This window comes from Bufo gargarizans, chromosome 6 (assembly GCF_014858855.1).
Source record: "Bufo gargarizans isolate SCDJY-AF-19 chromosome 6, ASM1485885v1, whole genome shotgun sequence".
NCBI lineage: Eukaryota > Metazoa > Chordata > Amphibia > Anura > Bufonidae > Bufo > Bufo gargarizans.
The window spans coordinates 238,690,622-238,704,500 of record NC_058085.1 but is presented as its reverse complement, the minus strand read 5'-3'; the positions used below and the strand labels follow the sequence as shown (position 1 = coordinate 238,704,500).

The window sequence follows — 13,879 nt, the reverse complement described above, 5'->3', positions numbered from 1 at the left end:
ATCACCCTCTGTTGTACTTCGGCGAGGTATGCTGTGTCACTTCAGTCTGTAACTGTTGTAAGGCCGTCGACACTGTGGTCTCTAGTGAGGCCTTGATATCTGGTGCCAGGAGTTTGGCTACTTCTATAGCCATCGTTTTACATGAGGAAGTTAACTCCTTGTTCAGCCCTGGACCACAGTCCACCACCTCCTCTTCCGAACAGGAGGCCTCAGCGCTCCTCTGTGTAGACTGGGAAGTCGATCTAGTAAGTCTTTGGCGTTTATCTTGCGTCAGCGCCATCTTGCCTCGGCTTCTCGGTTCCTCTCCTGGCGGGAGTGACGATAGAAACTCGCCCTGAGAGCCGCCTCTGACCAAATATTTCTCCATGGGATGCCCCCAACACGTTAAGGGGTATGTATGGGCACTTTACAGTCCCGATATGCGGCGGCTAAATGAATTTCGGGCCGGTAGAACGGAGCTCCTGTAACTAGCGGCTATCCATGCGCGCGCCGGAACCGGAAGTCTTGATGGTGCTTTTATGCGAGCAAGTAGCCAAAGCCAAGAAGAGTGCTTAGTGACAAAAGAGAAGCTAAAGAAAATGTTAGATCCGAAGAAGTACAAGTCTGCTTTTATTACCACTTATAACTCCAATCATAAGGTTTTAAGGAGCATTTTAACCAAACACTGGCACATTTTAGAGAATGATCCTTATCTTAAAAAGACCATCCCATCCAGGCCACGTATTACATTCAGGAGGGCGAGATCTTGAAAAAATGTATTAGCCCCAAGCAAACTGAAAAAGAAGAAAACCACCACCACGACTGCGGCTAATTGGTTTCCTGATCCTGTGGGAAGTTATAAATGCAGCCACAACCAGTGTAAATGCTGCACCAACATTGCCCACCGTATTAAGGCCTTCAGGAGAAATGTCACGTCATATTATTTTTACTCTTTAATTTTTTTCATATTTATTATGCATCGCCTTTTTCTCATCTCAATTATATGTGAGTACCTTTTCTAATGATTAGATTATTGCATCTATTTTTTATTTGCACACTACTCTATTTTATACTTTTTTTAGACTTGATAAAGGGGTCCGTAGAACCCCTCAATAAACTTTGACATTCTACATCTGGTTGTGATCTTGCGTCTTGTGTCCACACGCTCACTTGACTCTTATGGTCCAGTGGAGCTCCAGTACAATTGTTCACCTGGTTGGCGGTCGTGCCCCCGCCTAAGGAGATTTCGGACAGAATCGGCTGCACCAACCAGTCACCAGTAACTTCTCTGGTTGTCCTTCATTGTGGTTGCGCCCAATATTGGTGCAACTTAAAGCGAACTTTTCACCTGCATTTCACTTAATAAACTATCAAAAGTACCTTATAGGTCATCCTCATTGTGTTATCATACAGTCTTGTCCCGCTTTTCTGCCATGTATATTGCATAAAAAAATCGCCTTATAAAGTATTCTTCTCCAGCTCCACAAGTCACGATAGAAGTCAAGGGGGTAGCCCTTTCCTCACTCCAGGCTGTAACTCCCCTGCCCTAACCCCGTCTCTATGCAGTCTAATTGACACCCGGCTCAGTCGCCGGGACCGCGCTTGTACAGGCCTCAGTAGCAGCGCAATCCCGTCTATCGCGCGGACTCAAGCGCGATCCTGTAATTCAGTTACAGGATCGCGCTTGAGTCCGCGCAATAGACGGGATCGCGCTGCAGGTGAGCATAATTAACCCGCCTGTGTTTGGAGGGCACTGTTTTTTTGACATACTCACCCTATGAGCGCCTTTCTCTCCCTGTGGCCATTATTTGCTTTAGCTAAGATGGCTGGCTGTCGGGGGCCATCTTAGCCCAGTCACCGTGCTATAAGACAGCATATGTCAGGAAGGGGTTAAACATTGGTGGCAGGATTGAAAGTGACACTAAAGATTAGCTCTTGTCAGGAACAGCAGACAATCTGCTGGCTCTAGGGACTGTCAAACAATCTGTCAGACCTTAAATTGATGGGTGACAAAGATCTGACAGGTTAGATTACTGTCTGGCCTTCTGTCTCCCCCAGACATACAGTAATGTACTGTACACGTATGTCAGCTATTATGTAATGTCCAGCTTTAGGATAGGCCACTGTTTGGTTGGTATGGTGGTTAAAATGGTTCTCTAGGCTTTTTACAAAATCTTTCTTCTGTCCTATGGAAGAAAGATAGTTTGGTGAATACTTACCCATCCATCGTTCCGATGATACTGCTGTCTCCGCTGCATTCACACAGGCTGCAGACTCTCCCACTGAGTCCTGAATGGATGTGTTCCCTAGTCTTCCTGTTCAGCTGCATTTAGTATTATAAAGCTGAACAGAAAAACTAGAGAACACATCCGGAAGGGACCTGAGTAGAAGAGCCAGCAGCCTATGTGAGTGCAGAGGAGACAGGGCCATTGGCAGCCCGACAGACAGGTAAATGCTGATCAAACTTCCACAGAATAAAAAAGGGTTTTTCAAAAAGCCCTGAGAGCCTGTTTAAAGCGAACGTGTTATCAGAAAATTACCTACTGTTAAAATCAAATTTTTATCTTAAACATATACTGTATATATATATATATATTTGTCAAATTTTTGGTGATTTTCTTTTTTTTTTCTTTTATGTCACTATCTATATTAAAAACAGGTACCGTATTTTTCGCCCTATAAGACGCACCGGCCCAAAAAGACGCACCTAGGTTTTTGAGGAGGAAAATAAGAAAAAATATATATTTTGAACCAAAAGGTGTGCTTTTGGTGGGCTTTGAACTAATGGTAGCCTGTGAATGACACTATTATGGGGGATCTTTGGATGACGCACTGTTATGGGGATCTGTGGCTGGCACTGTTATGGGGGGTCTGTGGCTGACACTGTTATGGGGGGTCTGTGGCTGACACTGTTATGGGCGTCTGTGGATGGCACTGTTTTGGGGCATCTGTGGACGGCACTGTAATGGGGGCATCTGTGGATGGCATGACACTGCTATGGGGGGGATCTGTGGATGACAGATAAATAGCATCTAATGTTTTGTGTCATCCACAGATCCCCCATAACAGTGTCCCTGTCATTGTGAATGACCCCCAATACAGGGGCCCAGTGCAGTCATTGTATTCTATTGCACCGGGCCCCTCTCACTGTACTAATCGTATCTAACTGCAGGCAATGTTTAACTATAGAAAATCTTCAATCCAGCAGCCTGTACTTACGACCGTAGCTGGCAGGAGGCAGGAAGCTGGGTGGGGCAGACGGGCACTGGCAGCATAACTCACTACGTCACGCACCCACTGCTTCATTCATAAAGTGGGCGGAGCAGGCACGTGATGTAGTGAGTTACGCTGCTAGTGCCCGCCCGCCCAGCCTCCTGCCTTCTGCCTGCTACGGACATAAGTACAGCTGCTGGATTCAAGATATACTATAGTTATACTATATATATACTATATATTGCCTGCAGTTAGACACGATTAGTACAGTGAGCAGGGCCCGATGCAATTGAATACAGTGACTGCACCGGGCCCCACTGCCATTACAAAACAAGATGCCAGCCCCTCCTTCCTCCTCGCTGATACACCTCCGACCGCGCTGTGCAGCATGCGGTCGGCGGTGTATCAGTGTAAACGGCAGCATTCGCCCCATAAGATCCACTTTTTTGGGGGGGTGTCTTATAGGCCGAAAAATTCCGTATATAATCCTGCAATTTTCACACTGGCCACTAAGTCTAACAATAGATCATGCTTTCCTGTTCTGTACAGGTTACTTTCCAGTAGGTATTATCATTATTAGCACAGACAATCCACATCTTTTGACAGATTAAAAAATTATCATTTGCCAGTGGCAGATCATGGTGTCTAATCTGCTGCTGGCCAACAACTGGACAGCATGGGGACAAGCGATGGTATAACGATTGCTTCTCGCCATACTGTGGAGGAGATCGTTGCATGTAATAGCAGCGGTCTCCTCCATTGACGAGCAGGCGATTGCCAGGAAGGAACGCTTTCTTCCCGACAATCGCCAGCAGAATCGGGCTGTGTAATATAGCCCTAACTCAATATAAATAAGGCAGGATTGACAATAGGTGAGATCACAGTTTATGAGCTCCCTCCTGATCTTTGCAAAGGTCATAGAGAAAGCCTAAAAAAAGTTTAACATAAAAATGTCATTTAAACAATAGGGAATTTCTGATGACATATTCCCTTCAATGATCTTTTTGTTCATATAAAATATTCCACAACATTTCCCAACCCTCTGTTGACTTCTTATCTTTCAAATCAGGGTAGAGATCTGAACAATATTAATCCTAATGCTGTATCAGAAAAAGAAGAAACGTATATGAGGGTTGATCAGCCGTATAAGGATGAAATTCCTACAGAGAACTGCCAAGGTGAGTAGTAACTATTAAATGTAAAAAAGAGTCACATATACTCCTGCCTTAAAGACTCTAATGATTTTGTCTGGACCTCACTTAGGCTACTTTCACACTAGCGTTCGGCTAGCGTTCGATCGGATCCGTTCTGAACGGATCCGATCATAATAATGCAGACGGAGGCTCCGTTCAGTACGGATCCGTCTGCATTATTTTAGCAAAAAAAAGCTAAGTGTGAAAATAGCCTGGGACGGATCCGTCCAGACTTTCAATGTAAAGTCAATGGGGGACGGATCCGCTTGAAGATTGAGCCACATTGTGGCATCTTCAAACGGATCCGTCCCCATTGACTTACATTGAAAGTCTGGACGGATCCGCACGGATCCGCACGGATCCGCACGCCTCCGAACGGCCAGGCGGACACCCGAACGCTGCAAGCAGCGTTCAGCTGTCCGCCTGTCCGTGCGGAGGCGAGCGGAGCGGAGGCTGAACGCCACCAGACTGATGCAGTCTGAGCGGATCCGCCTCCATTCAGACTGCATCAGGGCTGGACGGCTGCGTTCGGGTCCGCTCGTGAGCTCCTTCAAATGGAGCTCACGAACGGAAACCCGAACGCTAGTGTGAAAGTAGCCTTAAAATGTCACTAACTTTAAAAAAAACTTTAGATATGTCCTAGAAACATATCAAAAGTTTTTGATTGGTGAGGGTCCGAGCACTGAGACCCCACCGATCTCTAGAACGAGGGGAGAGAAGCACATGCATACAAAACATCGTGCTCTCTCCTTGCTGCACAAGACAGGTTCCATAGAAGTCTATGGGCTTTTCTTGATTCCGTCGTCTGCAGCAAGGAGAGAGAGCGCGATATGCGCATGCTTCTCTCCTTCGATCTAGAGATCGGTGGGGAGTGCTGAGACCCCCACCGATCAAAACTTTTGGTATGACATATAAAAAAAAAAGTTATGGTTTGAGCTATATTCATTTTCCCACCAAAAATACAAACCAAATATGGCCATAAATTTGGGTAAAAAAGCGGCATGTTTTTCTTATTCATATTTTTCATATATAAGAGATTTTTTTTCGTATATAAGAGATTTAAGCAAAGGAACTCCCCCAAGTTCCTTTCTTATGCCCCCTTTTATTTTTGAGCCCTTTGTTCATTTTGCCCATGCTGATCTTAATAAGTTAACAATAACAAGACTTTTCATATGTTAAATTTCTTTATAAGGTTGTAAAATATTGGTATAAAATCTATACTGTTTTGTATGTTATTTGGAGGTTAAAACTGAAATAACAACCCCCATTTTTATTTCTGACAGATAAATATACCAGAAGCTCAGAGGAATATCTCCTTGTATCATCAGATTATAAAGTAGAAGATAGTGAAAACACACAGGATACATATAAAGAGTGTGCCATTATTTCAGATATACCCTCATCCCTTTATATTAGATATTTATCACCTGATCCATTAAAGCATGAAGTTCAATCTCCTGATATATCACAGATCAATAATCAAAGTACAAATCACAGAGAGCTTATAGACAGTAGAAATCATATAGATGAGAGACTATTTTTATGTTCAGAATGTGGCAAACATTTTCCTCAGAGATCAGCTCTTGAGAAACATCAAAGAACTCACACAGGAGAACGACCATTTTCATGCTCGGAATGTGGGAAATGTTTCACCAGAAAACCACATCTTTTTCAGCATCTAAAAATTCACACAGGAGAAAAGCCCTATCAATGTTCTGAATGTGGGAAATGTTTCAGCCAAAAATCTGATCTTGTTAAACATCAGAGAATTCACACAGGAGAGAAACCATATTCCTGTTCAGAATGTGGAAAGTGTTTTAGCCAAACTTCTGCTGTTATTGGACATCTAAGAATTCATACAGGCATTAAGCCATTTTCATGTTCAGAATGTGGAAAATGCTTTACTAAGAGATCGGAGCTTGAAAAACATCAAAGAATTCACACGGGAGAGAAGCCATTTTTATGTTCTGAGTGTAAGAAAAGTTTTACATCTAAATCTAACCTTTGTAAACATCAGAAAATTCACACAGGAGAGAAGTCATTTTTATGTTTCCAGTGTGGGAAAGGTTACAGCAAGAAATCCGCATTTATTGAACATCAGAAATATCACATGGGGGAGACTGCATTAAATGTTCAGACTGTAGGAAATATTTTGCCTCCGGTATGGGACTCCTCTGAGTCTTTTATTATTGAGGACAAGTCCCCTGATGTATCAGAGACTATGAACCTATTTACAGATCAGAGACAGAATACTAGCAAGCAGATTCAAAGAAATGAGAAGCAATTTTCTTGTTCAGAGTGTGGAAAATATTTTTCCCAAAAATCTGATCTTGTTAAACATGAAAAACTTCATACAGGAGAAAAACCCTTTTCATGTTCAGAATGTAGAAAATGTTTCATGAGTAAATCACAGCTTGCTCAACACCTAAAAACTCACACACGAGAGAAGCCATTTTCATGCTCAGACTGTGAAAAATGTTTTACCCAGAAATCGGATCTTGTTGATCACCAGAGAATGCACATAGGGGAGAAGCCATTTTCCTGTCCTGAATGTGGGAAATGTTTCTACAAGAAATCACATCTTACACAACATCTAAAAATTCACACAGGAGAGAGACCATTTTCATGTTCAGAATGTGGGAAATGTTTTACCCAGAAATCAGATCTTGTTAAACATCAAAGAATTCACACAGGAGAGAAGCCATTTCCATGTACTATATGTGGGAAATGTTTCAACCAGAAGTCAGCTGTCATTGACCATCAAAGAATTCATACGGGGAAGAAGCGATTTTCATGCTCAGATTGTGGCAGATGTTTTAATCAAAGATCAATTTTTGTTCAGCATCAAAGGATTCACACATTAGAAGAGCTTTTCCCATGTTCAGAATGTGGGAAGTGTTTCAGCAAAAAACCTGCCCTTGTCAAACATCAGAAAGATCACACAAGGGAGAAGCCAATATAAAGGCTATGGGGGCAATTTATTAAAATATTGCATTGTACTCATTTTGAGCTAAAAAAAAAATCATTATTCCCCTCACCCATGCGACTAGGGCCTCCCATCCGGGACAGGAAGTGTGATGAGATAAAATGGTTCACACACCCACCACACCTTAGTTCAGGTTTCTTGTCCTCTGGATAGCAGGTACCTGAGGAGTTCCCTTTTTCTTTTTAGGTTCTCACCTAAAAAGATGGGACCTACCATAATGGGACCTACCCCTGGCAGCGTCAGTCTCCGGTGGAAGCCATCGCCTAAGCCTGTCTTGCTCCTGCCTCCTCCCAAAGCCTAATTAGGGAGCCGCTGCAGCAGTGTTCAGGCGGCTCCCAGTCCATGGTAGTGCGGCGGCCGGCGGCCTACTTCTAAGATGGCGGAGAGTGCCCCCATGCGCACCGGGGAGGCTTCTTTAGGGGCATTAAATCTCTGCCAGCGGCGCTAACAGGAAGGGGAGTGGCTTGCCGGCCTCATGGATTAGGCATTACTGTTGGGCATACTGTTCAAAGGAGCCGAGGCGCGTAACAAGTCGGCAGCAGGAGGGGACAGCCAGCCGTGGTACGCAAACAATGCTGTGCAGGACCTGGAATCTCCACTAAGATGTCGGAACCAGGTGATCATGGACGCGCCGATCCCTTGGAACCCTCGAGGACCACAAGCCCGGTATTGGACCTGAGGAGTGGGGAAGCTTGACTCTTCACTTTGGGTGAGATTGATCCTCTATTAATAATTTTGGGTGTTTTGTTTTTTTTTTGTAGCAAAAACACCTAATAAATCTTCCGGCAAAACTAAACATAAGGAATGTGGAGGATGTAGAGTAGCGTGGTCAGCTGCATATGCTAAACCACTATGTCAAGCTTGTATAGATAAGTTAGCCATGGAAGAATCCCATAGCTTATCTAAAACCATTAAGGCCTTAGTACGATATGAAGTGAAGTCCTCTATTAAGTCCTCTGTTAAGAAGGGCATACCTATAACATGGACTCTGATTCTGATCTTTCTGGTGAAGACAAAGACATAGAACCAGGTCAGTTATCGTCTGATTTAATGTCTTCAGATGAAGATTCAGCGGGGAAAGTGTTATTTTCACCGGAAGATACTGATCCTTTATTAAAAGCCCTAAAAAAAACTATGCAGTTGGAGGACGTAAAACATCCTAAGACTATTGCTGACCAGGTTTTTGAGAGTCTTGGCCCTAAACGCCATAGAGTTTTTTTTACGTTCATAAGAACATAGAAGCATTGATTAGGAAAGAATGGAAAAACCCTGACAGAATTTTTTTTATACCGAATTCTGTTAAAAGAAAATATCCATTTGAAGAGTCAGTGGCGGGCATATGTTACAGAGCTCCTGCTGTAGATGCTCCTGTAGCTAAAATAGCCCCAAAAAATCGGCTGTTCCGTTTGATGATTTGGGCTGTTTAGGAGACCCTTTAGATAAAAGAGCTGATGTTTATCTTAAGCGTACTTTGGAACGTGCCTCTACAAGTCTCAGGCCGGCCATTGCCGCTTCCTGGGTCTCCAGGTCATTAAGGCTATGGTTAGGTTAATTAGAATCTCATATCAGAGACAAAACCCCTAGAGAGGACTTACTATCCTCCCTCCCAAATGTTCTCAAGGCAGAAGACTTCCTTGCAGTCGCTTCAACTGATGTGGTCCGTTTTTCTGCCATTGCAGCTGCTATGTCAAATGGAGCAATGCGTGCTATTTGGCTTAGATCATGGAAAGGGGATTCAGGTCCGAGTCTAGGCTTTGCTCTCTCCCTTGTGAAGGTTCTAGATTGTTTGGTTCGTCTCTGGATTACATCTTAGAGAGCCTCTGACAAAAAGAAGGGGTTTTCGGTTCCCCAGGAAACTTATTTTTTTTGTAAACACTAGGCCAGTTTTAAAAAACAGAGGAGTAGGCAAAATAATAGAAGTGAGAGAGAAAAATGTCCTAAAAGATCTGGGGGGGGGGGGTTGTTTAAAATCCAGGAAAACAGATCAAAAGACAAGTCCAAATGATGCCAGAAGTCAGGTGGGCGGAAGACTGTTCTTCCTAGCCTGGGGGTCCATTTCTCATAACAAATGGATCCTAAGTGTAATAGAAAACGTATTTCGGCGAGTTCCTTTCTCGCCTAAAAATTTTTTCACTCAGACAGTTCGGCCCAAAAATCTGGAAAAAAGGAAAGTTTTGGAAGCAGAGATTTTTTTGTTCTTAGACAAGGGAGTAGTTTGTTCAGTTCCCAAAACAGAGAGGGGCAAGGGATTCTATTCCCCTTTTTTTTGGTTAAGAAACCAAATTATACGTTCAGGGTTATTTCAAATCTGAAGAAACTGAACAAATTTCTGGTCTACAAGAAATTTCATATGGAGACGATAAAAACAACTGTGAGCCTCCTCTTCCAGGCTTGCTGGATAGCAAGCCTGGATCTGGAGGACGCGTATTACAACGTCCCAATCCATTCCTTTGGTATAGCACAGGCTCAAAGAGTCTTCACCAAAGTGGTAGCAGAATTAGCGGCCTTTTTAAGACTTTTTTGATAATCTCTCAGTCAAAAGAAGGACTAGAAAAAGATATGAAATTCCTCTGCTCCACTTTAGAAAACTTAGGATGGATAATCAATTGGAAAAAAATCTAATCTGATTCCTTCTCAAGTTTGCATTTTTTTGGGAATTCAGTTGTACTCTTGTTTACAAAGTTTCCTTCTACTTCAAAGGAGAGAGGCGATTAGGGAGCAAATATGGTCAGTCTTCCTGTCCTACCACTGTACTTTCAGGGAAGCAATGGTGGTGCTAGGGCATATGATATCAGCAATCCCAGCAGTACCTTATGCACAGATCCACTCCAGAGATCTTCAAGCAGACATCCTAAGATTCTAGGACGGCTCCCCATATTCTTTGGATCAAAAATTCCACCTTTTCTCAAAGGCAAGACGCTCCCTGTTGTGGTGGAAGATACCAAAAAATCTATCAGCAGGAGTGCCATGGACATTTCCAGACCGGACCATAATTACCACAGACGCCAGCCCTTGGAGTTGGGGAGCCCACTCCCAAAACAAATAATGGCAAGGGAGGTGGGATCTGAATTATGAGGAAAGCATCCTACAATTTCAAAGAGTTAAAAGCAGTAGAGAGGGCACTGACGGTGGTGCTTCCGGAAATAATAAACAGAAAGATTGTGTTCTATTCGGACAATTCAGCAGTGGTGGCCTACATAAACTGTCAAGGAGGAACGAGAGTCTCTTCCCACCTACATCTATGCCAGGAGATCTTTTGTATTGCAGAGAGAAGAATGCTTTTCCTTGCAGCGGTACATCTGAAGGAGAATGTTATAGCAGACTTCCTCAGTCGAGTTTCCATAAGACAGGGCGTATGATGTCTAAACAAAGAAGTTTTTTTTACAGATAGTCCAGAGGTATGGTCTTCCTACAGTGGACCTTTTTGCCTCAAGAGCCAACAGGAAGGTAGAGAAATGTTTCTCCCTCAATCATTTGGACAGCCCATCAGCAGTGGATGGGTTGGCTCAGGACTGGAGCCAAGAATTAGGGTACGCCTTCCCTCCAATTTGCCTTATCCCACAAGTATTGAAGAAAATAGAGAACGATGCCTCGGTTATCCTGATTGCTCCAAAGTGGCCCAAGAGGTCCTGGTATTCGAATCTTCTGAGGTTGGCAGTTCAGCCTCCGTGGACCCTACCATTGAGAAAGGACCTTCTTTACCAGGGTCACTAGTTCATCCCAGCCTAGAAGTTCTTCAGCTTTCAGCATAGATTTTTAAAGAGAGGTCTGGTCAGGAAGGGGATTGTTGGACAAGGTGGTTTCCACCTTGCTAAAAAGTAGAAAGGCAGTTACCTCTAAAAATATATTAAAATTTGGAATATTTTTTTTCTACATTCCTAGGTCAAAGCCCAGATCCCATTTAAATCTCCACAAATAGCAAGAATCCTGGATTTTTTGCAAGCAGTACTTGATAGGAATCTTAAAGCTTCCACACTAAAAGTTCAGGTAGCTGCCCTAAGTTATTTTTTTTAATTATAGGTTAGCTGATCATCCGTGGATTAAAAGATTCTTGTCAGCAGCCTTTAGGTTACATCCTTCCTTAAGACCATTGTCTCCGCCCTGGGATTTTAATATGGTTCTTTCGGCCCTATCTCAGAAGCCGTTTGAACCATTAAATGAGATTTCTATTAAAATGCTCTCCTTTAAAATGGCCTTCCTTCTAGCAATAACCTCTGCTAGACGGTTTTCTGAGATTCAAGCATTTTCTGCTTTCCCTCCCTATACCACTTTTTTGGAGGATAGTTATCATCAGACCAATTCCATCTTTCAAGCCGAAGGTGGTCTCAGATTTTCACAGAAGTCAGCATGTGGTTCCTCCCTCCTTTTGCCCAAATCCAGCTAATCTGTCAGAAGAAAAATGTATTGCCTAGATGTTAGGAGGTGTCCACTTCTCCTTGGAGGATAGATGAAAATCTCCTAATCCAGTTTCAGGGAAAGTGTAGGAGCCGCAAGGCTTCCACTAGCGTTATTGCTAGATGGGTGAAGAATGCTATTTCTCTTGCTTATTCTTCCCTTAGTCTGCCCCCTCCAAGGGGGTTTGGGGCTCATTCTATCGGGGCCATTGCGATCTCTTGGGCAGAAAGGGCAGATGCTTCTCTGGCCCAGATATGTAGAGCCGCTTTCCCCATACTTTTTTCAGACATTACAGGATGCATCTTGACTCAGATGCAACCTTTGGGAGGAAAGTTCTAAGTTCTACAAGCCGTAGTAACCCCCCCGCCCCCCCTTAATTTTTGTCTGGTTTATAGTTTAGTCTCGCATGTGTGCCGTCATGGGTGTGGGGAAAACAATAATTGCTCTTACCGGTAGTTGTTTTTCTTAAAACTCATGATGGCACCCCAAAAATTTAGAGCCTCTTTTCCTTGGAAATTTAGAGGAACTACCGGATGGATTCTACTCTTTCTACTATTCATGTTGTGTTCTGTCCTTTAATCCTTCTTGCTTGGCGGTTGGCACACCACCGGAGTTTGATTTATTATAATCACTGAGGTGTGGTGGGGGTGTGAACCATTTTATCTCTTCAGGTTTCCTGTCCCAGATGGGAGGTCCTAGTTGTATGGGTGCCGTCATGGGTTTCAAGAAAACAATTACCTTTAAGAGCAATTATTGTTTTTCAGTTGGTGTCATTTTCTCTCTTTTCCATCAGTTGGGGAGCTGATCGCTCCTTATCTCTGACATTATAAACACTCATTATAGCTCAGTTCTTATCTTACTGATATAATTGTGGCTTAAACAAGTGTTTATGACCTCTTAGTAATTTAGACATGAGGGTGATTAGATAACTGGCACAAAGTGCAAGTACCAGTCGCATAGTTAGAAAAAACTGTCAACCCTTTGTGACAGAACGGCTCAGAATTTTTAATAAAGGCCAATTGAAAAAATGATTTTTAGCCAAAAATAAATAAAATTTAATCATAAACAAAAATTGCCTCTGAAGGTGTACATGGCTTTTAATGTTCACCCACTGATGTTTCCGCTGCTGCAGCAGCTTCAGAACCTACAATCCTTTTTTTGGGTGTAAATGCGGGTTTTAAAGCGGTTTTAAAATTCTAATAAAACTTCTTGGCCCAGCTTGGGACCATAGCTGACAATAGGCATAAGATTTTTAAGAAGTATTATTTGGGGGTAAACAAGGCAGGATTTTTTTTACCTGCCATGCCGTGCCCATCCTCCGTTTACCTGGTAGCATTAGAATTGTATGGTAGTGCCTTTTTACCCCTTCCTTCATGTGAATGATAGGCTGATTTGTGGAAATTAGAAAAGTTTTAGCTGAATGTCAGTTTGGTCGACAGCTGTCTTATGTCTATGAACAGCTATATATTCATTTACATTCTACACTGCCTGTCCCCAAAAAAAAAGTCGCCACCTGGATTTAACTAAGAAAATATTTTTGAGCCTCCTATTGGATAATGACTGCATGGGCGATGATCTTTCAGATGGCAACAAGTTATTTAATCCCAACTGGTACAAAGAGTTGCTTCTCATTTCTTAATTAACTATGTCGAAAGACACATCTCGTCGTCCTGGAAAAGATGTTAGTCTGTTTGAGAAGGGTCAAATCATTGGCATGTATCAAGCAGAGAAAATCTCTAAGGAGATTGCAGAAACTACTAAAATTGGGTTAAGAACTGTCCAACGCATTATTAAAAACTGAAAGGATAGTGGGGACCCATTGTATTCGAGGAAGAAATGTGGCGGGGAAAGAATCCTGAATCATCATGATCAGTAATCACTTAAACGTTTGGTAAAATAAAATGAAAACAACAGTAGAACTCGGGGCTTAATAGTGAAAGTAAGAGCATTTCCACATGCACAATGCACAAGGGAACTCAAGGGATTGGGACTGAACAGCTGCTGTAAGAAAACCACTAATCAGTGAGGCAAACCAGAAAAAAAGGCTTCAGTTTACTAGGGAGCATAAAGATTGGACTCTGGAGCAATGGAAAGACATCATGTGGTCTGATGA

General features: G+C 42.9%; 1 protein-coding gene across 1 annotated transcript; it reads left to right on the top strand.

The window, feature by feature from the left end:
• The first annotated feature begins 4,258 nt into the window (after nucleotides 1-4,258).
• On the top strand, nucleotides 4,259-13,443 carry LOC122941340 (zinc finger protein OZF-like). The gene is made up of 2 exons (XM_044298484.1): nucleotides 4,259-4,370; nucleotides 5,669-13,443. The coding sequence occupies exons 1-2, from the start codon at nucleotides 4,319-4,321 to the stop codon at nucleotides 7,345-7,347; spliced, it is 1,731 nt and encodes a 576-aa protein (XP_044154419.1). The 5' UTR covers nucleotides 4,259-4,318; the 3' UTR covers nucleotides 7,348-13,443.
• Nucleotides 13,444-13,879: the final 436 nt, after the last annotated feature.

Bases quoted from the DNA above. Each gene is read 5' to 3' on its own strand.
- LOC122941340 (XM_044298484.1), top strand. From the start codon at position 4,319: ATGAGGGTTGATCAGCCGTATAAGGATGAAATTCCTACAGAGAACTGC. The intron at 4,371-5,668 runs GTGAGTAGTAAC...TATTTCTGACAG, and splicing joins TCCTACAGAGAACTGCCAAG to ATAAATATACCAGAAGCTCA.